Source organism: Cnephaeus nilssonii (genome assembly GCF_951640355.1).
Source record: "Cnephaeus nilssonii genome assembly, chromosome: 18".
Taxonomy (NCBI): Eukaryota; Metazoa; Chordata; class Mammalia; order Chiroptera; family Vespertilionidae; genus Cnephaeus; species Cnephaeus nilssonii.
Window position 1 is genome coordinate 27561897 of NC_137089.1, and position 27888 is coordinate 27589784.

The 27888-nt window shown below is 40.2% G+C and overlaps 1 protein-coding gene across 1 annotated transcript; it reads right to left on the minus strand.

Moving 5' to 3' along the window:
- Window positions 1–411: 411 nt before the first annotated feature.
- Window positions 412–27888, minus strand: HAS2 (hyaluronan synthase 2). The gene is made up of 4 exons (XM_079795905.1): window positions 27353–27888; window positions 14731–15357; window positions 5171–5272; window positions 412–3234 (listed from the first exon to the last, which is right to left on the minus strand). The coding sequence occupies exons 2-4, from the start codon at window positions 15355–15357 to the stop codon at window positions 2305–2307; spliced, it is 1659 nt and encodes a 552-aa protein (XP_079652031.1). The 5' UTR covers window positions 27353–27888; the 3' UTR covers window positions 412–2304.

Here is a 27888-nt window from a genome sequence, read left to right on the forward strand (position 1 = left end):
CTTATTATTTATAATGCCATTAACAAATTTCTGAAAATCTGTTTTCCTGCTATGATAAAGTACTGTTAAAAAAACTAAATCTTCTAAATTTGGGCTGCTACAAAGGCAAGTAGAAGAGTAGAGATGAGGAATAGGCCAGTCTTTCTTCGTTTTCTAGATTGCTGAACCACACCAATTTTGGGGATTCCTACCTTATGTAAACTTAAATGACTTATTATCTTTACTCTCTGTATTTGTCCCCCCTACCCACCCACCCATATAATCCATTTTTAAATCCATACCATTACAATCAGGTAATGTTTTGTTTCAAATTCCCCCTTCCTTTAAAAAACACACAAAAGTCTTATCAAAAATATTTTATTTACAAAAAGAATTATACTATACATCCTATACTGGAAATACATTGAATAATTGCTAAAATAAATACAGGCAATTAATTCAATCTTCTATAAGAATGAGAGAATTTGACATTTGAATGTTATCAAAGCTTAACTTAGAACATAAATAGTTAAAAAGGCAAACTCAAGTTTTAGTCTCATGTATTGGCACGGTGTTTGTTTCCCACAAGCTCTCCAATCAGTGAGAGATGGAGTGGAAGAATGTTATGTACCTTGTTGTATTCCAAAGGTAGAATGTGCATCTTTTTCTTAGGATAGATGGAACATGGATGTCTGCTTGAAAAAAGCAGAAAGGCAGGAAGCACATGGCCCAACACTTCTCCACATGACTGTTTCATCACAATACTTTCTATGTAACTATTCATAGGTTCAATTGTGTTTTTAACACAGGTCTACACAGCACCAGCTACAAAGCAAGACGGGTCGTGTCAAAAGTCAAACTGGATAACCGAGGCTCTGGAGAAGTGAATTAGCTAGACTACAGGCATCTGGTTTGTTAATTTTTCATGTGCCAATTTCTGATACATTTATTAAACCTTGATATCATTTCTAATATGTAAACATATTTATGTTGGTCAACAGAAAAGATGAAATTATCTGTAGAATAATTCAGAATAAAAGCCCCATCAGAAAGTAAAAGAGGCTGATAATTGGAATTAAACCTGCCATTTGAATCTGTACACTTTACATTTATTTTAATTTATCCAACTAAATCCTGGAAACCTCTGGCTAACACACAAAGTGAACTGGCAAGCTGGAAAAGACAGGTAAAATATGTAGTATATAGACAGGATCTGGTGAATTCAAGCCACAGAACAAAATTAACTGCATTGTATTTGTCCAAATTATACAGGTAATTTTTTCCACTTTCCCTATTACTCAGCCTGGGAAACCATTGCCAGAATCTTCAATTATTCATCTGTGATATGCATGTTATGTCCAGTGCTGGCTTCCCAGTGTTTTCTTTTGAGTATTCCCTTTTTTTAATCTTATGAAAAAAAATTGCACTTTTCTACCCTTTTGGCCTTGATTTTCATTTATTTACTTTTTCTTTCACACATAAGTATGTATTTTTACTCCCAAAGTGTGACAAGTATTATTGGCCTTCTCCAAATGAAGTTTAAAAAAGTTAAAATAATGGAAGTTTAAATTCTTTTTCACAGAAATAAACTATTCAATTTGAAAAGGTAGAGAGAGAAACATTTTATTCTTTCTATCATGAACAGTATCCGTCAACCAAGCTTCACATTTTGGGTAGGTTTTAGAAGTTTGAATTTTTTTCAGAACCTATTTTATTTTATTTTTTTTAATAAAGGAAGAACAGGTGTATTTTGGCAGAGAAGTAAAATATAGAATATGCAAAATTTGTTTTAAAAATGGGCATACAAAATTTTAAAACACAGTACAATTATATAAAAATACAGCACAGCCAACGGCCTCAAAAATTTCCTTTGGCATTTCATTTGGTAGTTAAAGAGAAAATCCTTTCTAAAAAAACAATTAGCTATCAACACAGTCCATAAGTTAGGTTGTATACGTTGTAAGAACTTTTCCTTGAGTTTCCAAAATCCTTTCTTCCATGATAACCCACATAAAGCATGGCTAGTGAGGTATATAGGGCAAAACACTGTTAGGCAGATGTACAGTAAGGGAAAAGTGCATAAACAAAGAATTCTTCCCATTTTCATAGAAATAACAGGTTACATCTGAGTTTCTTCCTGTTGATGTATCATTTTACTTTGGCAGAATCAAAATAAACCCATAGAAATGTCTTTGTTCAAGTCCCAGCAGCAGTGATATGTCTCCTGTGGTGGCATTCTCTGATGCCACAATACTGTACGGTCTTTACAGGAACTAACGTTTTGTTTGTCCTCATGCGTGATTGCAAATGTCAATCAATGTAAGATCATACATCAAGCACCATGTCATACTGTTGTCCCTTCTTCCGCCTGCCACACTTATTGATGAGAACCACATACAGAGTCAAAAGCATAACCCAATAGCATACATAGAGCAACGTTCCAACAATTAGAACTGTCTGCTTGGAGTCTGAGAATGGCTTTTTAGATTCCTTATAAATGGTGAAAATCACACCACCCAGGAGGATTGTAAACCAAACCGAGACTGGAATGAGTCCTATGAAATTAACAACAATGGTTTTCCTTCCAGATGTGCCCCACCCAGCTTTGTTTATCGTTGCAATTGCAAACATCTTGGCGGGAAGTAAACTTGACATGTACAACACTGAGTAGAGGGACATGAAGACCATGACGATATTTCCTCTAAGGCAGCTGGCAAAGGATGATTTGATGAGACCTACTAACTGAACAGTTAACAAAAAGAGGAGGATGTTCCAAATTTTACCCCGGTAGAAGAGCTGGATTACCGTGGCAATGAGGAAGAAAGGGAAGAATCCAGTGATAACTGCTTCGTAGGTCATCCACAAGTGATGTTTATGAAACCACATGGCATTGTACAGCCACTCTCGGAAGTATGACTTGCTCCAACGGGTCTGCTGGTTTAACCATCGGAGGTACTCTACAGGTGTTTCCGTAAGGCACTTGGACCGAGCTGTGTATTTTGTTGCATAGCCCAGACTCAGCACTCTGTTCGTTAGATGCCGGTCATCACCAAAACTGCATTGGTTGCCCATAAATTCCTGATTGTACCAGTCTTCCACAAATTCATGCAGCAACGAGTTTCTGTACATCCCCAGGGGTCCACTAATGCACTGGACACACCCAAAATAAGACTGACAGGCTCTTTCTATGTTAAAAGCCATCCAGTATCTCACACTGCTGAGGAAGGAGATCCAGGAATCATACTTGTTTAAAATCTGCAAAAACGAGAAAATAGTAAAAGGTAAGCCTTAGTTAAAAATACCAACATACTTTCAACAAAAACGAATTTAAATAAATAAAAATATATGTATAATTGCTCTTAAAATTTTAAAAAACAAAAACAAAATCTGTACCATCCTGCCCTGGTCAATGGTTTGAGTGTTGACCTGCGCACCAAAGGGTTGAGGGTTAAGGGCATGTACCTGGGTTACAGGTTTGATCTCCCACCCTGGTTGGGGGAGGTAACAAACCAATGTGTCTCTCTCACATCCATGTTTCTCTCCCCCCACTTCTCTATTTCCCTCCTTCCCTTCCACTCTCTCTAAAAATCAATGGAAAAATATCCTCTGGTGAGCATTAACACAAAACAAAAAATCCATACCATCCTGAGGTTACTTAATAGAGTAAGGTTTATTTTGGCTTTTTTCCTCTATTTTTTTAAAAAAATATGATTTTTAAAATTCAGAGAGAGGAAGGGAGAGAGAGAGAGAGATAAAAAAGCATCAATGATGGGAGAGAATCATTGATCAACTGCCTCTTGCACGCCCCCTCCTGGGGAGGGAGCCTGCAAACCAGGCATGTGCCCTGACCAGGAATGGAACTAACCGTGACCTCCTGGTTCATGGAGCAACACTCAACCATTGAGCCACAGTGGCCGGGTTCCTTCCTCTTTTTGACATAATTATATTTTAATGACTCTGATTCTATATTACTAGATTAATTTGTTAAGTTGTGTGCATGCATTGGGACTTTCTGATGATAAATATTTTCTCTTCACTCTCTGACCTCTTTTTGCTATGCCTTTTGTTCTTGTTCTATTATAATAGTGAGATTTTTCTTTTCTTTTTCTTTTTTCCTTTGGCTTTACTTCTCAGTCCCTAAATTCTTCTTCCAGACACTTTCCTGCCATCTAGGATGTGAAAGTTTTTAAGTTCTATTGCCTCCTGTTCTGGTTAATTTCCAACTCATCTAATCCTTGGCTATAAATTTTCCTTCTCTTCCTTACTATTTTGCAATGCCAGTGATAAAAGGGTTTGCTTTGGCCTCCCTCCAAAACTTGAATCCTGAAATAATGCTCTATGTAAAGGCTATTCAAAATTATCAGCTTTTCTTGGCAATATTTCTAAATTCTCCCCTGTCTCAATTTTGTTCTGTGTTCATCTCGATTTCACATGCTTCCTTTTTACCACCAGGCTACTTTTTGTCCATTGTAGTGCATTTTCTTTGCCTCCACTATCACCACGAATATATGACATGGATTATACAGCAACATAATACCTAAACTTTAAAGTAAAATTTCAATGTGCTTTTCACATTTTGCTAAAATCTAATCTCACATTTGCAAAGAACTCATTTTAACCTTCAACATACTTTTGCATATTCATTTTCCTATTCCAATATCTGTTTCACTAATTATTTCTCCATTGATAGCAAATAATGTAAGATACAGAATAATTAGTAAAAAATAAATAATTGGAAAACCCATTTATTAATCAATTACTCCTTTATCTTTCTCACTAGTATAAATTTGAGTTGCTGTTTCTCTTTTCTTTCTTTGTTTTCCAATTTAGATTTTTTGATCAATCACAAGTTGGTCAGCTTTTAAAGACATGGGTATATGATAGAGAATCCATCTTTTGCCACATTTTAGTTTATTGTCAACTAAATGAACTCTAACAACAGATTTTACCAAAACATTAAGTTATGGCTCAAGACCATAATTTATCGGCCACTAAAGACATGTATTATATGCTAGGACTAATCAAAGAAATCCTAATTTTTTTCAATTAGCCAAAGAGGCAGTAAACTGGGTTTAAGACACTTCCAATGTTTAATACCTGGCCCAGAGTTTAGTGTGGTAAATGCATATTCAATGAATCAGAGTTCTACCAAAGTGACTGACTCAGGTAAAAGCGAAGCCATACTACACACCTGGACATCTCCCCCAACACCTCCAACCATGGGGTCTTCTTCTAAAACTTTTACCATCTCCACAGATGAGGCTGGGTCTAGCATGGTGTCTGAATCACAAACCTGCAAAAAAGAAGGAAAATGAATTAAAGAAAATAAAGAATTATAAGAGTGATTCACACAGCCAAAATTTTGCATATACTGTATACTATGTCTTCAGCCTTCTGGTCACAAATATCACAGGGATGACAGTTGGTTATAGCATGGCCAATACAAAGAGCTTGTTTTCCATCAAGTTCAGTATTTAAGTTATTAACATAGCTGGATAGAACAGCTAAAGCGATGTGCTAGGTATCCTATAGGGTAACCAGCTTGTCCCAATTTGCCATGGATATTCCCAATTTTGGTCATGAAAAGTCCTTATCCCAAGGACTTGCAAAATATCTTGGGTTGATTGCTTTAGATGTCCTTTTTCTTTTTCATATGCCTTAAGTAGGGCTTTTAGGCAACTTGTCCCACAGGTTTGAATAATGATAGGATTACTCCCATGACAGTATTAAAAGAGAGGCACACTTAACAATTATTCCCCCATTAATATGATCAATAAAAGACAGAAAATTCTCCTGTAGCCGGGTGTGTATTTCTGAAGCAAGATGTCCATGACTTGGGCTTCGCAGATGACATTGCATTAGAAAGGGAACTAGCAAGATATTCAGACCACCTTTTATATTTTAAAGTACTCAAGTATTCATCTAGCCCTTTATGTATAAAAGCAGATGTGAATTATCTTAAACCATGCTAGAAATGTTCTTACAAACAATTTTATATGGATTTTAAAAAAAGGGAATTCTGAAACCAAACCACTATGACTTCACTTCAAGAAGATTATTTGGATTAATCTATGCCTGTAGACCCCTGACAGAAATTTCCATGGGAGGCTGCTTGTGAGCATAAGCAGACCAAGTGGACAGAGTCATAAACAGTACTTTTTCTGCACTCTGGTTTCTGAGCCAATTGGAAAATAAAAAAAGAATAAGGGAGGTGAGAAACCAAAATAGCACCTGTATACCCACATAAAGCTGACATAGAGAATAGGCCTTATGTCTGTGGGAGAGCAGTCTTCATAATGATGTTCCCCAGTATAAGACAGTATTACCTATATAGCCAATAGCATTGACGGGGGCCAGCCTCCTCCTGCAGATACAGTGCATGCTCCTTTTAAAGGTATGACAGATGCCTGCTCTTTGGCAATAGCCCAGTTCCAGGAAAAAGGAAGAAGGAGAAGTTGGGCTAACCCTTCCTCCTTCCATACTCTATCAGATTAAGTCACTTCTCTCTTAGAGAGGAAGGAGTGAGACAGCTGGGAAAGGCTACTACCTTTTCTCACAGATGAATCATATCTGTGGATGGAGCTTCTTCCATAAGAAAAAGTGCTGCCGCCTCTCTACTCCTGAATGATGCTAATAAATGCTGTATTCTTTTCTGGGGAATGCAGTAGGGTCTTAGTAGATAGCAAGTGATCAGAATGGACATGTAATGAAATGAACCAGTTTCATACCCCCAACCAAACAATAAATGACATGATTGGCAGAGATGGGGGTGTTATCTGTAATTCCCATTATTTTGCCATCAAGTCTGACTATACTGAATGGATTTAATCAAGATTAATTTATTCATATCACCAGTATATATCTTTACAGTTCTCCAAACTACTTCATAAAAAAAAGTAGGGATTTGGTTGTTCAAACAACAAAATGTAGAAATCTCAACATTTAAAAAAAAATGTGTCAATGTTACTAATAGCTATTTTTTTTCTGAAAATAAAATAAGTATTAAGGAAGAATGTTGGTGAACACACCAATTTAAAAGCATTATTGGAAGTTATGGTTAAAGGGAGTATATGAGGTTATCCAGTTCTAAAAAGTGAACTGATCACCTCACTGGACTTGGCTAAGTATAGCAATTTTAGGGTTAACGTCTGAATTTTAGGGTTAACGTCTGAATTTTTAAATTTTACTTAACATTTAAAAGAACCCATTTTCTAATAAAAAACATCCATTTGTTATTACATTCTACTTTGGTCCAGGATGGTCTCATTTACTTTAGGTGTAGGGTGGGGGGAGATTTAGGAAACAGTTAAGCATTAATTTTTCATTGCAGAAATAGGATTTTACTAATACTTGGATTTGCATTCATTCAGCCCAAGCCTCAGAAACCTAAACAAACTCCTCCAAGGCAATGCTTTGCCTCTGCCATGCCTTGTCTATCACTGGTTTGTATTGGCTAGGAGGCGGGCAGGCCTGTAGGGAGGGGAGAGAAAGCGAAGGCAGAAGTCCAGTCTGCCTTTAGAATCCAGCATCCTGAGAGTTTAGGGCCACACCCACCTCTATTGACTCAAGCTGGGAAAGGTAAAACCAGAAAGCTAAAATAAGACTAAAAACAACAGGAAAGGGGCAATCTAGAATTAATGTTCAAGTAACTCCGCCTGCTTGTGAGCATAAGCAGACCAAGGCAACTGCCTCTTTGAAATGACTAAACATGAACCTAACTTCTGAGGTTCTGCGTGTTTCAATTGGCCCTGCCCCTCCCAGTTTCAAGAGCAAAGTGCCAGGAGCTCTCAGAGAGAGACTGTTTGCTTGGTGAGTTTAACTGCGTTGGAAAGGAAAGCTCTCAGAAATCTCTTGGAAAGGAGTTTGTTATAGTAGGTTAAAGAGCCTTAAGAAGTTCAATTTCTGGATGTTATTTGGTGATTGAATGCCAATAGAAAGCCACCAGCTATGAAGTTGGTAAAAGCATGTATGTTCATGGACCTACTATTATTATTTTTAGTGTGTCCCCTCACTAATTAATAAAAAGTATGTAATGTCATGAATGTTGGTTGCCTATTTAACTCTAGGCCAGAATCTGTCGGGGAGGATATCCGCCAGTTCACAGAATTTTACCTCACCTGGAGAAACACTACTGGACATGATATGTACACCGGAAACTGTGAGAGCACAAATCACTACATCTTTCTGTCCACACTGAATGTGTCACTGTGATTTGTTTCCACCACATGATCACTAGTCATAAGATTTCCCACTAGGAGACATGAAAGTGGAGCAGTCACCAAATTTTGACTAAAATGAGTGGAAAATGTCAAGACAAAAAAGACATTATTGAGAGATTCTAGCCACCTCATTTTTAACCACAAAACATCAACTAAAGTGCATGAGACCCATCTTTCTTCTTCCTTCACTATCCTAGCCAAGAGGTAAACCTTCCTCTTTCCTATCTAGAACAGTTGAAAATTTTTTTTAAAAAAAGGAATATCTTGTAACACAGGGAAACTCAAATTTCTATGTCCATAAATAAAGCTGTGTTGGAACCCAGGCACACTCATTCTCTTTTATATTATCTATGGCTGCTCTCACACTAAAACAGCAGAGCTGAATAGTTGCAACAAAGACCACATGCCCACAAAGCTTAATATTTACTATCAGGCCTTTACAAGCAAAATTTGCCTTGGGACAAAAATAATTGGTTGCAGCAGAAGGGTTCTTTTTCCCAAAATAAAAAATAATAATAATAAAAAGTTGAGATTAAATACGTTCTAAGTCCTAATTTTAATTCTAGTAGATTTTTTAAAGGTTGCCTCCAACTCCATGTTATAAATAATGGTAACTGTGTAAAAAAAATGTAAAGCATAATTAGATTTTTTTCATTCGCCAAGATTTGCTTATTTTAAGAACAAATGCTCTCAGAATCAAGAATCCTCAACCTAAGTCTGTGTCTGACTACCTCTATCACCTTGAACAAGCCATTTACCATCACTGAGATACCAGGTGAGACAGCCTATAAAAGTATTTTGTAAATTACAAAGGACTGTAGAGAAGTATGCCATTAGCATTTAAGTAATAATCTTTACATGCTTATACCTCCGAAGTAAATGCATATCTAAAGAATCATGATGCTCCTTACCACAAACAGATGGACCTATAGGGAAAATCTCTAACAGGAACATGGGAATTAATTACATATCGAGAATCTTTTGTGTCTAGAACTATATATAATAATCGTCTATAAGTTATTAGACTCTAAGTCCATTGCAACTTGTCTCAGTGATCTGAAACTTAAAATCTACCTCACTGTAACTTAAATAAAAATTTCCTCTAGAAATATCACTTAGTCTACCAAATGCTTTTTAAATTCTAAGACCCAAGTCTAAAATGCCTAGTCCTTATGTATCACTTTTCAAAAAATATATTCTTAATTGATTTTTAGAGAGAGGGAGAAAGGAAGAGGAAGAGAGAGAAACACCAAAGTGAGAGCAAAACATTGGTCAGCTGCCTCCTGCACGCCCCCTAGCAGAGATGGAGCCTGCAACTGGGCATGTGTCCTGACCATGCCCTGACGGGAAATCAAACCAGCAACCTTTTGGTGCACGGAATAAATGAAGCCCAATCAACTGAGCCACACCTGTCAGGGAAGTTTCACTCTTTTAAAAACTGAGGCCCATAGCAAGTAAGCAACAGAGATGAGTCTAGAATTCACATTTCCCCATTTCTAGTTCAGTGTGCTATTAATCTTATCCTCTAAAATGAAGGATACAAGGAGACATATAACTCTCTCAACATCAGCCCTCAGAATATTTTGGTTGCTTAGACTTCCTAGTCAGAATAGGAACCAATTATATTGCATACAGTGGATGCTCATTACTCATGGTAGTTACTGTTCTACAGTTTCTGTGAACAATGAATTAGCAAATACCGAAAAATTGCTTCTAGCAAGAATATAGGGTTAGCTTCCTCCAAGCCTCTGGTCACAGCATTTTTTCTACTGATCATTATCTAACCTTGTTTTATTTACGTTTAAATACACTATATGAGTCATTAACATTGACTTCAAGGCCAACAGCCCTATTAAGTCTAAACAAAGCTCTCCTAACAAACGTATTTTCTCCATAAAGCAATTGCAGCCTCTTGCTCTTATGCACACTAGAGAGCCCTTCAGGACTACACTTGGGGCCATTTAAAACAGCTACATCACCAAAGGAAAAAAAGCACAAAAATGTGAAAACTAAAATATTACCTAGACTGTAAGGAAGTTACTTGTTTACAGTATAAAAGCTAGAACAAGAAGGCACAGCATGGTCTTGTTAGAGTGAAATTTTTGCCACTCCACATGTCTGCAAACGATCACAAAAGTACTTGCAAACATTGATGTGAGGTTACAAATATGTTTTAGTGAGTGGCATCATTTATAAATGAAGAACCCATGAATAACGAGGGTCAACTCTTATGAATGATTTAGTCTTTCTCCTGCTCAAAGGATCTTGGATACCTAGGGTGCTGCCAAATTAAATAAAGGCCAACAGTCCAGATAAAATTGCCTCTTATATTCTTCCCTTTAGAGAATGTCCATGCTTATTGTATATTCTCTACCTGCTAAATCCCTAATACACACATTGGGGAATATTGTTTTTTCCTTTGTTGCACAGACTGGTGGCCACTTATGTTGGCACTTATCCATGTTTGGTGATAAGAGATAGGAATGAATACAGCAATTATATAATCTAACTATTAAAGTCTTCTGATATTGAATATTAAAAGAACAAAAAAAGTAAATATAATATAATCCCAAAATTGTTTTTTAAAGTAAGGGAAAAACAGAAAGTTATACACCAAAAAGTACTACAATTTATCATCTATGGGTCATGTATTTGTTACCGATGATTTTAATTTTGCTCATTGTGCTTTTCTATAGTTTTTATACATGTGTTTCTTTGGTAAATAAAAAGCTACTATAAATACTATTTTGCCGAATCTTAAACCATATCTAGATAGGTCAGAATCTGTCCTATTTTGAAAAAGTTTCCCAAGAAAAAATCCTGGATTCAAAAATGAAGACCTTCCTCATTCTCTTTCTCATTTCCTTCATCTTCTCTTCTTACTTTATTATTTGTGTTCTTCTGTTTTTCTCCATCTCTGAAAGCAGCCACTAGCATCTTAGATGAATTTGCTACCACACTGGCTTTCTCCTAGACTAAAGCTTTCCTCCATATTCCATGTCGGCATTAATTATTTGAGTGGCTTTAAGGCTGAGACAGTAGTCAGAAAGAGGAGTAGAGATAAACACTAAGAGGAATGGAGAGGTGGTAATCCTATATAATAGAGGTAATATGCAAATTGACCATCACACCCGCACAAGATGGCTGCCTACGACCAGGCCAGCAGAGGGGTTAGTGAGGGATGACCAAATGACTGAACAAGCAGGCTGCATGGGGCAACCAGGCCAGCAGGCAGGTGAGCGATTAGGAGCCAGCAGTTCAGGATTGTGAGAGGAACCCTGGATTGGAGAGGATGTAGGCTGGGCTGAGGGGACCCCCTCACCCCCCACTCCCTGGTGCATGAATTTCATGCACTAGGTCTCTAGTTGATATAAATAAATCCTTTTCTGGAGGAGACCAGAGGGAGCTGACCCAGAGAGCCCAGGAGTATAAGGTTAACCTGGAGATAGGAGGTGAGGTTAAGATACCCTTGAACCTGTAAGTAGGAGGCAAGGTCATCTGTTAGTAGTTAAGCAGGAAGGAGTTTGGGTGGGGAGCTGGGAGAGTGATGAAGGTATGCAATAATAGGTCATGAGAGCACTAAGAAAGACATCTATCTATTCAAGATCAACTGAAGAGTGCTGACCAGTGCCAAAAACCCAGCTGCAACTGGAAATTAACCATTTTGGTCATGTCTGCACAGTGAAGCAGTGTTTGCCAGCCAGGTTAGCAAGGATAGTGAACAGATGGTCAATTTCATCCCCAGCCCTCATTTTCTCTTATGCATAAGCACCTGAACCTTGCTTGCTTCATTCCTTCCCTAATAAACCTGAACTCCAAGTTTAGGGGTTAGTCACTTGTAATGCTTAGTAGCCAACATCCTCCTCCCCCTTTCTCCTTTGTTTTTCTGTAGCTTCTCCTCTGCAACTCTCAGACCCTGGGTCAGTCAGAATGTTAGATTGATAGTATGTTAGTTTGAGCCTTATGACATTCCTGTTGTTATAGGGCATACCTGGTTAAATATTGGGGATTTGATTGATGAGGGATGGCAGGATGGAACTACCTGGTTTCAGAATGCTACAAGGTGGGGTGTGTGTGTGTGTGTGTGTGTGTGTGTGTGTGTTTACACTTCTTTGAGCACTTGAAATGGACCAAGAATCCCAGGAGGATTCAGCTCCCAGTTACCAGCTATTGCTGGGTCAATCTCTCCTGAGGCTTCAGCCTGAAGGAAGGAAAGGTCTCCAGGCTGATTAGGGCTCTAGCAGCAAGCCTACTCCAACATTTCATATTGTGTATTATTTTTTCCTGGACAGGCACAATGTCAGGTTGTCAAGGATACAAACAAAATTCAAAACAAAAATGATGGGAAAGGGGGTTTGGGAGGAGCAGGTTTGTAAGAAGGAAGAAAACCCACACAATCATGTCTTGGTTAGAAATGACAAGTGATTGTTTTAACTACAATTAAAAGCAAAATATCAACAGATGTTTTCTTATTTTACGCACAGGGCATCATTTTTCAGTCCTATGCAAGTTCCCCAGTCATTCCTTCCTTTAAATGGGTCACTTCATCCCTCATCTAGGCCTGAAGTTGCAGAAGTAGGTATAAAATGTCCTGAGTTAGCTGACTTTAATTGTGAAAGTTATAGAAATTAAGAGAAACTTGGGGATGGAACTCTATCAACTCCTTAAAAGAGAGATCAATATGCAGATTGGTATCAACTGAAGAAATGCCCCCAAACTCTTCAGATATTAATTAACCCAAATTAATAGTTGTAGCAATTGACATGTATTATAATTTTTAAGAATCACATGATTATCTATATATATAAAAGCCTAAGTGACCAGATGACGGGTCGACAGGTTGCTATGGCACACACTGACCACCAGGGGGCAGATGCTCAACACAGGAGCTGCCCCCTGGTGGTCAGTGCACTCCCACAGCCAACCTCCCGGGGCCGGCCAACCTCCCGGGGTGGCCAACCTCCCGGGGCGGCCAACCTCCCAGTCCCTCCCCGCCAGCCAGCCGGCCCTGGTCACTGGCCAGGCCGAGGGACCCCACCCATGCACGAATTTGTGCACTGGGCCTCTAGTATAATAATAATAATAATAATAATAATAATAATAGGAAACTTGTAATAATATTAACACCATCATTAACAACTTTTGCTACTTTTGTCATATTTTTTGAAATCATTACCTCAAAACCCTTGTAAGATTGGTTTCTTCTACCCAGAAAACTGAGGCTCAGGGAAATGGCCCTGCTCAAGTCATCCAAGTAGAAATATGTGGATTCAAACCTCAGTCAATTGACTCTAAAGCCAGTGCCCTAAGCCCTGGCAGGGTAGCTCAGTTGGTTAGAGCATTGTTCCTATATGCCAAGATTGTGGATTCTATCCCCGGTCAGGGCACATACAATAATCAACCAATAAGTGGAACAACAAATCTTTCTCTCAAAATCAATTTTAAATCTGGGGGGAAAAAACAACAAAAACAAGAGGCTGCGATCAGAGAAATGTACTCAAAGTGCTCAGGCAGAACAGGAAAAGGGACAAGGAACAGACCACTCTCCGTAAAAATGAAAATTAAAAAAACACACATACTAATTTAAAGCCAGTGTCCTTTCCCATGCTATTTTACAGAGAGACCCACTAGGCATGGCTCTGTGGCAATAAAGGCCACATGGTATAAAAGGGGTCTTCTAAAACCTAGGATTGTACTCTTAAGAGAAAAGGAAGATTTCTTAAACCTGAGACATGTCTTCCTTCTCATCTCATCATGGCCAAAATCTATGAGCATCCTAAAGAAAAACGCTTCAGTAAGAACTAGGAGAGGAGAAACCCTACAAGTGAGCAGTCAGGAAATTAACGAGACACAGCCCATCAAATTTTCATGTGAGCAAACACCATCACAAATGCTTTCAAAGGTCAAATTGCAGTGAGTGAGGTAATGCTGTTTGGGGAGTGAAATAAACATTACTTTGGTTTTGCTCTGGGAAGGTTTTTCCTTTTTCTCCCTGTTTCATATTTCTTTCCTTTCTCTCTCTGTTTTAAATTCGTTACCCTTTTCAATCAAAATCGTTCTCATCACCCTCATTTTGCCAGGTCTCTGTGAACACCGTGTTATAGCCTTCCTTTGGGTCTGCAGATTTTTTTTTTTTTCTCAAGACCCTCTGCTCGGCAGACACTATTTTCTTACAAGGCTGGGAATTTTAAGAGTGTGGAAAATGACGTTGGGTTTGACTTGGCAGCACCAAGGGGGGCAGAGAAGGGAAGGCGAGAGAAAGTAGGAAGGGTCTCCTGTTCAAAATAACCTTGACTTCCCACCAACAGCATTGCACAAGTTAAGCATTTTCATAGATAGTCTTAACAGTTTTACAAGGCTTTTCCCCGCCTCTTTCAAAATGTGCTTTCAACAGTCTTGCTGTTTTCAAATGCACTGAAAGGGGCACTGTGTTCAGAAGTGACAAGGATGGGCTATAAGCATAGGACTGGAGAGATACAAAAGCTGCTTTATTTGGATGTATGTTTGCCCTGGCAGGAATTCGGAAACCTACCTGCACATAATCCACGCTTCGTCCCAGTGCTCTGAAGGCCGTGTACATGACTTCTCTTTTTCCACCCCATTTTTGCATGATGCAAATACTTTTGTTGGACAAGACCAACTGGGTGACATGCTGGGAGCTTTCTTTATGGGACTCCTCCGTCTCACCGGGACCCTTCTCGTGAAAGTTGTTCTTCCAAATGTAAGTGGCTGACCTGTCCCTGCCCATGACTTCACTGAAGATGTCCATCATGTAGAGGTCATCTTCCGAGTTCCCATCTATGACCATGACCACTTTAATCCCAGGGTAGGTGAGCCTTTTCACAGATTGCAAACATTTCCGTAAGTAGTCTGGGTCTTCTTGATACGCAGCGATGCAAAGAGCAACGGTTTTGTTCAATTTGATGGGGGTTTCTAAGGATTTTTTCATTTTTCGGTGCTCCAAAAAGGCGAACAGGCTTTGGATGATGAGGTGTGATGCTAAAAAGGCACCATACAGTCCAAAAGAGAAGTAGTAATTATCTGTTTGGATAAACTGGTAGCCAACAATATAAGCAGCTGTGATTCCAAGGAGGAGAGAGACTCCAAAAAGTGTGGTTCCAATTATTCTCAGGATACATAGAAACCTCTCACAATGCATCTGTAATATAATCAAAGAGACTCGTGGTTAACGACTCTTGTTCCACACCTGTTGTATACATGGTTATCATTAGACGAGCAGCATTCAGGAGTTCTAACCTCGAGTTTCTCACTAACTAGCTGTGTGACTTTCTGCATCTCAGTTTGCTCATCTGCAGAATAGGAATATAAGGATGTCCTTCTACGAATGACACCTCAGAGGGCTGTTTCAAGAATCAGATGACATGATGGTGCATGGCATTATCGAAAACCACAATGTGTTAAACCAATACATGGAAGCGTTATTTTTAGTGTGTTAGATCATTTATCTAAGGTAACACTCTATGTATGTGGTCATAGCTAGGTGTGAAACCTAAATTTCCTAGTGAGCCAGTCATCTTTCTTCCTACACCATGTTTTCTCCTCATCCCCAGTACTGACCAGCAACAAATCCAGAAGAGATTTTACTAAATTGCTCATGGCATTTCATCCTATCTCCAGTGCAAATCCCTCAGCTCTCACCCTTTCCATGCACCCAGCTGAGGTTGGAGATCAAGTATCCTACCTAGATTCTAGTACTGGCTCTTTCATCAACTAGCTGTGTAGCCTTTAGAGGGTCACTTTACCTCTCTGGGCCTCAGTTTTTTTTTAATCTGTTAAATGAGGGAATTTAGACTCAATTATTTCCAAAGTCTCCATTGACATTAAAAATGCATCATGCCTAGGTGTCCTGCACAGACATCTATCAAAGCCCCTGTAATTGTGCATTGCATTCTTTTTTTCAGATGGCTGTCTCCTCCTCCCATCATCACTAACACCAGAAGGGGATCAGGAACCTTACTGGACCACAGTAAGTATACAATAAATGTTTGTAGAAATAAATCATCAATTAAAGAAATAGCATCATGCTTAATTTCAACAGGTAACTTTCAGATCCTCTTAAAAGCTATAACACATTAGACCTGAAACACATTTCAACTCTTAATAGTCAATTTGTACTCCTCCCTACAGTTTGTGTATCTCCTGGTTAAGGCTGGAACAACTAGAATATAGGAGGACCATCTTTCTGTGTTTTCCAAAGCATCTTCAAGCTTGAGCATAGAAGAGGTGCGTAGTAGACCTTTTTATTTATTTTCTCTTATTGGGTTTCTGGACCCAATTTCAATGTGTGTTGGGGAGGATGTTGCCCACATATCCAATAAGCAATACTCTGGTCACCTGCTGGGTGTCCTACAATTTAACTTAATTCTGACACTATCTGCCCTCCATCCCACAACCTTCTGATCCCAGTCCCAAGCTCAGGTTGTTACCTGTACTTCTGATTATTTTTAAAAATATATATTTCATTGATTTTTTACAGAGAGGAAGGGAGGATAGAGAGTTAGAAACATTGATGAGAGAGAAACATCGACCAGCTGCTTCCAGCACACCCCGCACTGGGGATGTGCCCGCAACCAAGATACATGCCCTTGACCGGAATCGAACCTGGGACCCTTGAGTCTGCAGGCTGACGCTCTATTCACTGAGCCAAACCAGTTAGGGCATACTTCTGATTATTTATCAGAAGTTCTTAAGACTCCCTCTCCTTGAATTTGATGAATTTGTTAGAGCGGCTCACAGAACTCAGGGGACCCATTTACTCACCACAGCACCAGTTTATGATAAAAGGAAATAACTCAGGAACTCTTCCAAGAGTGAACTGCAATGAGGAATTGATATAAAGGCAGTGTCCCCATCTTCAGTCATTCACACCAACTTCAGGGTTTTCATTATACTAGTATTTACATATAATTACCATTTAATCTTTTTCTTTAATTCAACTAGTCTTTGAAAGCTGAGTTAATTTATTTTCAATGGAAACTTAGGCTCAGCAATTATCTCTGCAAAATTTAATGTTGGATATTCCATCTATAGTTCCCTATTCCACATTAAGGCTTAAAATTGCATGTCATAGCATTCAATTATCTTGTATTATTATCTTGGTTGTTACTAGTTGTGTGGCCACCACGTTGCTCTCAGCTCCAAGAGGCACCATTCCCATTCTAGTCCCTGTGGTCATACACTGAGGTGGATCTGCATTACACCGAGTGTGGCTGCTCACCAGTGTGCTTCCTCCTTTGGAGCACAGACTGCTTGATGTGGCCCATGTTCCAGCCTTTGGAAACTGGACATGGGTCGCTTCCACTCAGGACTTTTAAAAGAGAGAGTGGGCATCCTGCAGTCTCTTTTCCTCCCACCAGCTCATACCAACACGGACCTAGGTCATTGCACAGCCCAAAGATAGAGCGAGCTTGGTCCTTGAACTGCCAAATGGAAGGAGCCAGCCACCAGTCAGGAATAGCTGCCATGGAGTCTTATGCTATCAAGAAATAATTTGAGCGTTTGTTTACCCACTCCAAATTGTGGGTTTAGTTCACCCTCAGAATATAACCAAGGTTATGCAATGCAGCCTAGAGACCAAGATTTGAGACTGTGAACATTACTTTCCTTTGCTATAGACCAAGATTTGAGACTGTGAACATTACTTTCCTTTGCTAGATGTCAATAATGACCCTGCACCAGACTGCTCCGAGGAGCAAAATCACAGTGTACAAGTGATTTTTAAAAATGCAATGAATTTTAAAGTATTCGGCTAACAAGGAAGCTAAAACAAACGAACAAATGTGTGTTCTACTTCTAGCACTTATGTAGGACACCAGAATATGTACAATGCTGCCTAATAAAGGTAATCACAGCACAACTGGAAAGTTCAGGCTGCTGGAGAGTGGTGAAATCTTTTCAGTGAAAGGCAAGAGCACAGCATCCCTTGCTAATTCAAGCAGCTGTTGGGATGCTTACATCTCCCACAGGGTGCATGAGCCAATGCCGAAAGGTGCTGGGAGCACCAGACTTGGAACCTGTCCGTTTCCAAGACGTGAGTCATTCTCACAAGAGTGAAACATTTAAGGGGACGAAAGCCCTCTGCCAGGGAGAAGCTGAAGTGTGTGTTTCACTTGTGTTTAAAATCACCATAGCCAGCAAAAGAACTGCCTGCTATTCTTTTTCCATTATTCACATTTTCCTTGCTTTTATCAACACACGTGGACAGAGAGTGTTGGCAAAGCATCTGCGGGCCACAGCTGAAGTGGGAACACCATCTGACATCATAGGCGTCTAGAGAATGTCCTTTTGAAGCCTGGGCGAAGTGGCTGGTAACTTGAAGCAATGTGGCTAGACCTGAACCTTTCTATTTCTGCGAGGTACTGCAGTGTTGCCCCGATGGACACACACAGCATCTCAGTCCAGGCCACAGGGCAAAAGGCACATGTCAGAGCCAGACTTACTGAGGGAATACGTTGATCTCAGGGAGTGACATACAGGATGTGTTTCTTTATAATTTCCCCTGAGTGATTTCATAGATATGGGCACCATATGTGTGAGGCTCTTTGAGACAATCCCCAATTCAAATACTCTGTTTCATAAGCAAACTTTCATTGGCAGACATATGGCTTTACTGTTAAATAGGAAAATCTGGTTAGTTTCACCCTAGATCATAAGCGCTTATTGCTAGATAAAAAGATGATTTAGAAATCTACCTTCCATAAATATTTAAAACATAAAAGTTGGATTTTTTTTTGCTCAGTATCAGACTTTAGCCTATTCATTAATTATTTTAAAATTTTTTAAAATTATTTTAGGGGAAGAGGAGAGAGAGAGAGAGAGAGAGAGAGAGAGAGAGAGAGAGAGAGAGAGAGAGAGAGAGAGACATCGATGTGAGAGAGAAACATTGATCTATATGCACCCCGTCCAGGGATTGACTCTTGTGACCTGGATATATACCCTGACCGGGAATCAAACCAGTGACCTTTGGGTGCGTGGGATGATGCTCAATCAACTGAGCCACATTGGTCAAGTGCCTATTCATTAATTTTTAAGTTGCTACTGGACTTAATAACAATTATTTACTAAATATTATTCTTTCAGAATTCTAAGCCAAACTAGGTGTTCAAGAATGGCATGATGCACCATAATTTAAGATCCACAAAGCCAACATTTTTTTATACTTGTTTTCACTAATGTACCCCAAGAACATAAACCTGGGTTATATCTTTTATAAATATTTACTAAATACCAACCTGGCTTATGATTGCTGTTCAGTAAATACGTGCTACATTAATGGGTGTAAATTCAATATCATATTGCCATCACTGTTGTGTCAGCTGACATTCATTCATCATTTATTAGATTCTAGGCAGTGAGGCAAGTTTTGTTTGGTTTGTTGAAAAGCATGATCCTATTTAATCTTAATAACTTTAAGTGGTCAATGTATAGTTAATCTCATGTTACAAATAACATATACATGTGATGAGGAAACTAAGACTCTGAATATTTAAGTAACCTGCTCAAACTTACAAAACCAGCAGTAGGATCCAGCCAGTGACATAATGCCAGGTGATTAGAATGTTCTCAGAAAATATTTGCAGAATAGATGTGAACCCTCCTGGCAGCATCCTTTTTTTCTGGCTATTAAAACATGTTATATAAGGTTAGAAGAGAACGTTGAAAATGATTTTCCTGCTGTTATGGAAAATGAGAAATTGACATACACTCAGTTACAGACACAAAACTAGCCAATCCTCAGAAGATATCTGGGCTCGTATACTTTCCTATGTGGGTACAGCCAAAAGGGACATGGAATGAGGCTGGCATAAAGGAAGCTGGTGGTTCCATCCATGCAATAGCAGTGCTGCCAAAATCCTGCTTTACTATAAGAAACGCCTGTTTCTATTGGTCCTACCTGCAGAGCAGATATAAGCCTTGCTGTTAGCTCATATACCCCAAGTGGAACTCGATAGGCATTGGGTATCAGAACCTTTTCCTACCCCGTGACCTCCTTATATTAACCAGAGGGCTAATGTTGCATGAGAATAACAGCTGCTCTCCCTGCCCTAGTGAAGTGGTGAGAACTGAATTCCCATAGCTTTCATAAACTGGTCCTTTTGTTTTGGATCTGGGAGAAATTGAAGTGAATTCAAATTAATTGAATCAGCATCTGGGAAAGGCTGCAGACTTTAGTAGTCAAAAAAGATACCTCTTCTGAGAAGTCCTAGCTTACCACTCCCTTTTGAACTAACGTCTCCTACCTGCCCTCTCTCCACTCCCTGTCATTGTCTCTCCCCTAACCATGTACACTCTATGGCTATAAGGATGTGTGTGTCTCAATCAACTGTGCATTCCTGTACAAAAAAAAAAAAAGGTTCTAGCACATAGTAGGTATTTAATACCACATTCTGAATAAATGAGTAAGTCCATTTGGACTCAGGAAGCCAATGCAGACTAACAGAGCAAAGGTCACTTCTCAATCTTTGGCTCAGTGAACATATGTTGAGCCACTAAACGTACCCCTCATGCAGCAATTTTTTTCTTACTATAAAGACAGTTCCATAATTTCTTGCTCAGCTATCTAAAGATAATGGTTATGTGTGTGAAGGGGGGAAGGGAGGTTGGGGGAAGGGTACCAAACCAGTTCTAGAATACCTTTGGAAAACAAAGTTACAAAAGGAAACAAAAAACTCGAAAAGACATATGTACCCTCACATTATTTACCACAGCCAAGATATAGAAACAACCTAACTGTCCATCCTTGGATAAAATGGAATATTATTTGGCCATTAAAAATAATAAAATCTTGCCATGTGTGACATCATGGATGGACATTGGGGGCACTGTACTGAGTGAAATGGGTCAGACAGGGAAGGACAGATACTGTGTGATCTCTCTTATATGTGGAATCAAATAAATAAATAAGTAAATAAATAACCAAGCTCTTATATACAGAGAACAGACTGGTGGTTGACAGAAGTGGGAAGGTTGGGGGTAGGAGAAATGGGTGAACTGTTTATTTCATTTTGGTTTTTGCTTAAATAAATTGGATTTTTTTTAAAAAAAATCATAATATTCTATTATGATGATAAAATTATCTTTGCATCTATATTCTGAAACAATAATAATTAATATTTATTAAACACTCTGTATGTACCAGGCACCTTGCTAAGCACTTTAATACATTTCATTTAATCTTCACAGCAAACTTGGGAGGTACTGTCTACCCCAGGTTACAGATTAAGAAACTAAGGCTCAGCCCTAACTGGTTTGGCTCAGTGGATAGAGCATCAGCCTGCGGACTGAAGGGGCCCAGGTTCAATTCCAGTCAAGGGCACATGCCTGAGTTGCGGGCTTGATCCCCATTAGGGGACATGCAGGAGGCAGCCAATCAATGCTTCTCTCTCATCATTGATGTTTCTATCTCTCTTTCCCTCTCCCTTACTCTCTGAAATCAATAAAGATATATTTTAAAAACAGAAACAAGAAACTAAGGCTCAGAGAAAAATACACAATTGCTTATCGGTAGAGCCGATATTCACACCAAGGATGATTTGACCCTGAGACTGTGTTCTTGACCATTATACCTTATTATATCCTTTAATAAAAATATGCTTATAAATGTGAAAGATGATACCAGCATATTCTTACAGAAAGAATATGCCCTGGCTGATGTGGCTCAGTTGGTTGGGTGTCCTCCCCCCTGCACTGAAAGGTTGTTATTCCATTTCTGGTCAGGGTTTCAGGCTCAATCCCAATAAGGGATGTGCAAGAGGCAGCAGATCAATGTTTCACTCTCACATGGATGTTTCTCTCCCTCTTCCTTTTTCTCTTTCTAAAAACCAACAAAAAATATTTAAAAAAAAAAAAAAAAATATATATATATATATATATATATATATATATATATATATATATATAACCTCAGACATAAATTCCCAAATAGTTTTTCAAAACTGACATTTCTCATCCCTCCTTCACTATCTTATCAGAACATTAGGACATTTGTCTTTTGCATTTTATCATCTTTGGTAAGTTTTTGGTTGTTTTTCTTCCAGAAAGGAAGGGAAAGGGAGAAAGAGATAGAAACATCAATGATGAAAGAGAATCATCGATCGGCTGCCTCCTGCACACCCCGTACTGGGGATTGAGCCGCAACCCCAGCATGTGCCCTTGACTGGAATTGAACCCCAGGACCCTTCAATCCACAGGCCTCTCTATCCACTGAGCCAAACTGGCTAGGGCTGGTAAGTTGTGTTTTTTTTTTTTTTAATATTTCAGCATGATCCTTCAAGATAACCTATTAAGCAATTGTCTTGCACATGTGCACTGTAGATATTTGCACTAAACTAATTTAAATAACTGGTCACAATTTTTTTTTTCTAACTGAAAAGTAAGGTGTTAAGTAAAACCAGACATTTTTTTTTTATTCATTCATGCCCCATTTTAAGTTCTAGGTAACTCAGAACAAAAGTCTTACCTTACTTAGAAATCTGTATCTTTCAGTTGAATGTTAAGTTATCCATATCTATAAAGGTTGAATTTGGGTGTAAGAGGGAGGGATGATGAATGTAGTAGAAGTCAGAGACTATAGTCTAAGGTATATCTGATTACTTACTTAGATCAAGAAAACCAAGGATGTTATGCAGGCCTCCTTCCAAGTGTATTCCACCCAGATGAGAGTCAGTACAGGTTTAAAAGTCCAGAAATCAGAATGCCCAGTTAATGGAAAATGAAGCAGCTAAGCTTGACCTAGGAGCGCACTCTGGTTCCCATGCTACGGGCTTTGAAGTCTGCCTCTTCCTCTCCAGCCCCACTGTGGCTATCCCAGCAGAGAACCTGGAGCTGAGCTTGCAGGGTTAGGCAATAGCCGTTCATAGGCCTTGTCCCCACAGCTGTGTCTGGATCCAGAGCTTTAAGTTCCAGGTTTCTTTTCATATGCACCATCAGTACTGATCAATCACTCCTAGGATGCCAGTAACCCCAACTACCCTATGGCAAAGGGGAAAATTACAAAATACTTGACATGGAATCTTAGGTCTATGCTTCTCCATTGGCTCCTGGCCACTGTTTCCATAGAGCAAAACTCTATGTGGCCACATGTACCACAAATGCCAAGTCTCTTCATGAAATCTTTCCTGATCTCTCTCAATCACATGTGATTTGTCCTCAACTTGAGCCCCTATAAAACTTGACTAACCCAGCTGTAGCATGTCCACTTCAAGGACATTATATTTACTATTTCTTGGATTACATTTCATCCACACCCTGACTGTGACTTTAAGTTGCTTAATCTTTCCGGTCAAGGCTCCTTTATTTATAAAATTTTCTTTGGGGGTGGGGGATGCAGAGTAGGGGGTAGCTATAATGTATGTAAAGTGCCTAGCTCAGTGCCTGAGATGTATTAGACATGTAATCAACAGTAGCTATTATTTTACATTTCTTATGAGTCAGCTCATATTTTGCCTTACGCTATAGTTAAGGCTTTGTACACTGAATTCCATTAAAATGTGGACTGCATCTTATTCATTTCAATGTGCAGTAGAGATGTAGGCATTTAAGAGGCATTCGTTCATAAATATTCCTTGAATTTAAAGAAAATATTCAACAGTATGACCTCATTTTATTTATTTTGACTCATATCAGTAACATTCTTCTAGATTGCAGGCAAGGCAGTATATATGATATCCACATAGGTGACATTCAAAACAGACCTAATAACTTAAGGTATGTGCAATGGGATGATGCTTCGTCTATGCAGATTGCTGCGAGACAGTCCAGGGTTAAAATCACGTTGGGGTAATGGAAGGGATTTTTCTGCAGGGAGCTGTCCCCCCATTCAGCTGTCATACCAGCTGCCACTGGCTCTTTCCTGGCAGCCTCTTGGGGAAGCACAGCCTGGGTGTGCATGGGTAAAAAAAGAGAACCCAGAAAGGGACATGAGGTTATGCTCTCTTCTCCAATTTCATTAACTCATTCCACCCACCCCCTTACATTATGCAAAAGCCAGGAAGCTAATAAGGCAACCGACTACTTATTTTTAGATTTAAAATGGAACTGTAATATCACTTTGCCAAAGGGGGTCTGGACACTGACCCATAGATAAGGGCTTTCCCCACAGTGCCAATAACAAAAAATAAATGAAACAGTGAAAGGTATGTGTGTAAAATTTCAAGAAAAAAGGTGGCTCCGTGGCGCAATGGATAGCGCACTGGACTTCTAAAATTTCAAGAAAAAAAAAATTGTTTTGAAAGAAATCTTAGCTGGGAAGGAAACCATATGTGAAAAAGTATTCATGAAATTCAACATTGTGGGGCTATTCTATAGACTGACTTAACAAAAATAATTATACAGTCTGATTTACTTTCTAGTAACAATTTCTTATTCATTCAGAGCACAATTCCTGTTTTCCAGGAAGGTAACTGACTAAATATTTTTGCTTCCTTCCTGGAGAGTGACATTCAAATTTGATAGTAGTCATTGATTTAAGACCTTGGATTTCTATAACTTACATAACTCTCTGATAAAGTAAGGATTTAGTGCAGCCCTGGTTGGTGTGCCTCAGTTGGTTGAGTATGGTTCCCAGCACGGAGGGGTTGCTGGTTGATTCCCTGTCAGGGCACCTGCCAGGGTTAGGGGTGGGGTGTCGTAGCCTATCAATGATGTTTCTCTCCCTTCCTCTCTCTCTAAAATCAATAAACATATTTAAAAGGGGGAAAGGGTAAAAAGAAATAAAGTAAGGATTTAGTTCTAAGTGTAACACAAGCTACTCAGGTAATACCTGTTTATCAATAAATCTACAATACATCAATACATTTTTCTATTCACCCAACTCAGGTTACATATATATATTTTTCAATGAGTGATGATATCCTAATTGTAACCCTATAATCCAGAAATATCTACTTAGTATTCTAAAATTGTTTGTTCCAAAATTGCAAACGCATACACAACATGATATACATACTAAAATAGGTACTTTAAAGAGTTAAACTTTTACTGAAAATGTAAAAGAATAGCCAAAATACCAGGAAAACGAATGGATTTTGCCTTTTTAAAAATACAGTGAAAACTAATATAACGAATACGTCAAATTGCACACATTGGAATGGAAAAGTTTAGAATTTAGAGTTCTTTTCAACCCTATCCTATAAAATTTTTAAACTGTATCTACAAATAGTTTGATGGGCATATTATTTGTTCTAGCCAATTCTATATAAATACACATTTTAATTTTAAACATTTATTCTTTGGCATGTTTGAATGTGTTGACCTTTTAAATTTTTGTTAAAATGACTTTAAAAATTCATAATCCCGTTTAACATCTCTAAATGTGCATCATCATGTGCCTTCATTGCAATGAGAAATCTGTAGGAGGAAAAAAAAAATCCTGAAATCTACAATGAGCAGGGAAGTTGTTCTTCCTCTAATCGTCAGCAAAACATGACTACCAACGCTGAGCTGTGAGTCTATATATACTTAGGCCTGGAGTTCGGGGGAAGCCCTTCGTGACCAATCAGGACTTCCCTATTTATTGCGTCACACCTCCCCCCGGGGCGTGACGTCAAAGGCAATCCCAGGCCAGCCACGTGGGTTGGAGTAGTGTAGCGTTTCTGGGCAGCTATTTGGCAGACACCCGCAGCAGCGATCCCCAAGAGTGGAGGGCAGGGCAGGGCAGGGAGGGCCGACAGGGCTCCTACACGCACCTCCCGGGAGCGTCGCTCTAGCAGCTCGCTCGCCTGGGAGGCGCGCGGGGCTGGGGAGTCCGAGTGCGGAGCGCGGGCGTTTGGGGGATGGAGGGAGAGGCACGGGGGAAGCTGGCACCTAAGGCGGTGTAATAGGAGCCGGGTCTTGTAAAGTCTCCTCCCCAGGAACCGCCTCTCCGCTCCCAGCTCCTCTTTCCAGCCTTAATTATCCTTTCAGCGCCGTTTCCCCTCGGCTGCGTTTCCTTGGCTGGAGGAAAAAGCCTCCCTCGCCTCCCCATTCTCACCCTCACACAGACCCTCCTTTCAGATCCGCCCTCCTGTTCGCAGGGACCCATGTCGGAGCCCAGGCGCACGCTGGGCGGGAACCAGCATGACGAATTCCGCCCAAGGTGTTGATTATCCGTCCCAACCCAGCCTCTGGCTCGCCTCCCACCTTCGCCACAGGCTCTCCCAGACCCCGGCCCGCACCCCCGTGTGGGGCGCTCGGGACTGCGCCCCCAAACCTCCCACCCGGCCGTGCCCCGCGCAGCAGCTGCGGAAAGAGGCTCCCCAGCGAGCTCGGTGCCACGTCGGAATTGGCTCCCGGGACGATGCAGCTGCCCGCGCGCCGCGCGCGGTCCCCAAGCGCGCCCAGCCCCGCGCAGGCGGCCCGGAGAGGAAAGGAGGGATGCGCGCCTTCCTCCCGCTCGGATCGGGGACAGCCACCGCTTGCGTCAGGGACCCCGTGCCTGATGGAGGCTTCCAGAGCCGGGCTCAGTCCGGACAGACCCAGCCTGACACTTTAATGGGGTGCAGGGAGTGCAGGGGAGGGGAGGCTGGAGAAAGAGGGGGGAGTGGCCGAATGAGGTCGCTAGCGGCGAGGAGGTGGGGAAGTACCCTCCTTCTTGGGGTCCCAGCTAGGAGCCCCGATCGTTTTAACCCTTTACATCACAAGTAAGAAGCGGGCTTCCCACTTGGAAGTAAAACGCGCTGGGCAGTTCCAGGGTTTTTCTCCCCACATCGAGCGTGTGGGAAAAAGGAAGAAAAGGGGATGGGAAGGAGAAGAAGGCGGCCGCCTGAAATGCATTTTCCTTGCAACAGTGGAAATTCTCGTTTCCTAACTCGGGAGCCCCTCTGCGGCTCCGGAGGATGCGGAATGGAAAAGTACATCCCGGGACGCGCAGTCTTTACCCGGCAGAGAAGTTACCTGTGCTCCCGGCCAGGCAGCGGATTTCTGGAGAGCGCCGCAGGGGTGGGAAAAAGATAAGGTTGCTAAGCCTGACAGTGATCTGCAATATCCACTGCTTTTCAGTCTGTTGGAAATTTTCAGACCTCAAACGTTTCGGTCGAAAACTGACTATGAAGATTTTTTTTAAAAAAAACACACACACCTATGTGGATCATTTCTTCCCTCTCCCTGGCCTATTCGAGCACCCTCGTCCTTCACCAAATCGCGCCAGGATAACGTACCTTGTTCAGCTCTTGGTCATAAAGTTGTCCTCAGCCTGTCTGTGTGGTCCCGGAGGGCCGGTGGCGGGCAGTTTCCAAAATTGAGGTAATAAGAGATCAGATGAATTTGAGACGACCGGCCAAAAAAAATAAAAAGTTTAAAAACAACATTTAAAGAAAGATGCGGGAGCCTTAAAGATTTGATGCTTCCCCCACTTTCAAAGGAAATTTCACCAATATTCTCGGATATTTCCGCTGCACTTAACTCTCCTGATTCTTTTTTTTTTTTAAGCACTTTAAAAATAAATTAATTTTAAAAAATTACTCTTTTTGCTCCAGTCCTTCTCCCCTGATATCGGGAAATCTCTTCTCTTTTTCGTATAGAAAAAAAAAAAAAGTCCGGTGAAGACTCAGCAGAACCCAGGAAGCGCAGAATCAGGAGAAAGTCTTTGGCTGGGACTGGTTCAAGTCCCTGGTTCAATGGGCTGCTGGAAGCCAGGATTGGGTAATTCTTTCCAGACGTCTTGACTTCTCCTTCCTCGCTGCCGTTGCCTTTC

Excerpts from the sequence above, each read along its gene's own strand:
- HAS2 (XM_079795905.1), bottom strand. The coding sequence starts at position 15,357 with ATGCATTGTGAGAGGTTTCTATGTATCCTGAGAATAATTGGAACCACA. Across the intron at positions 5,273-14,730 it reads GAAGCGTGGATTATGTGCAG|GTTTGTGATTCAGACACCAT; the intron begins GTAGGTTTCCGA and ends TCTTTTTTGCAG. Across the intron at positions 3,235-5,170 it reads GTGTTGGGGGAGATGTCCAG|ATTTTAAACAAGTATGATTC; the intron begins GTGTGTAGTATG and ends TCGTTTTTGCAG.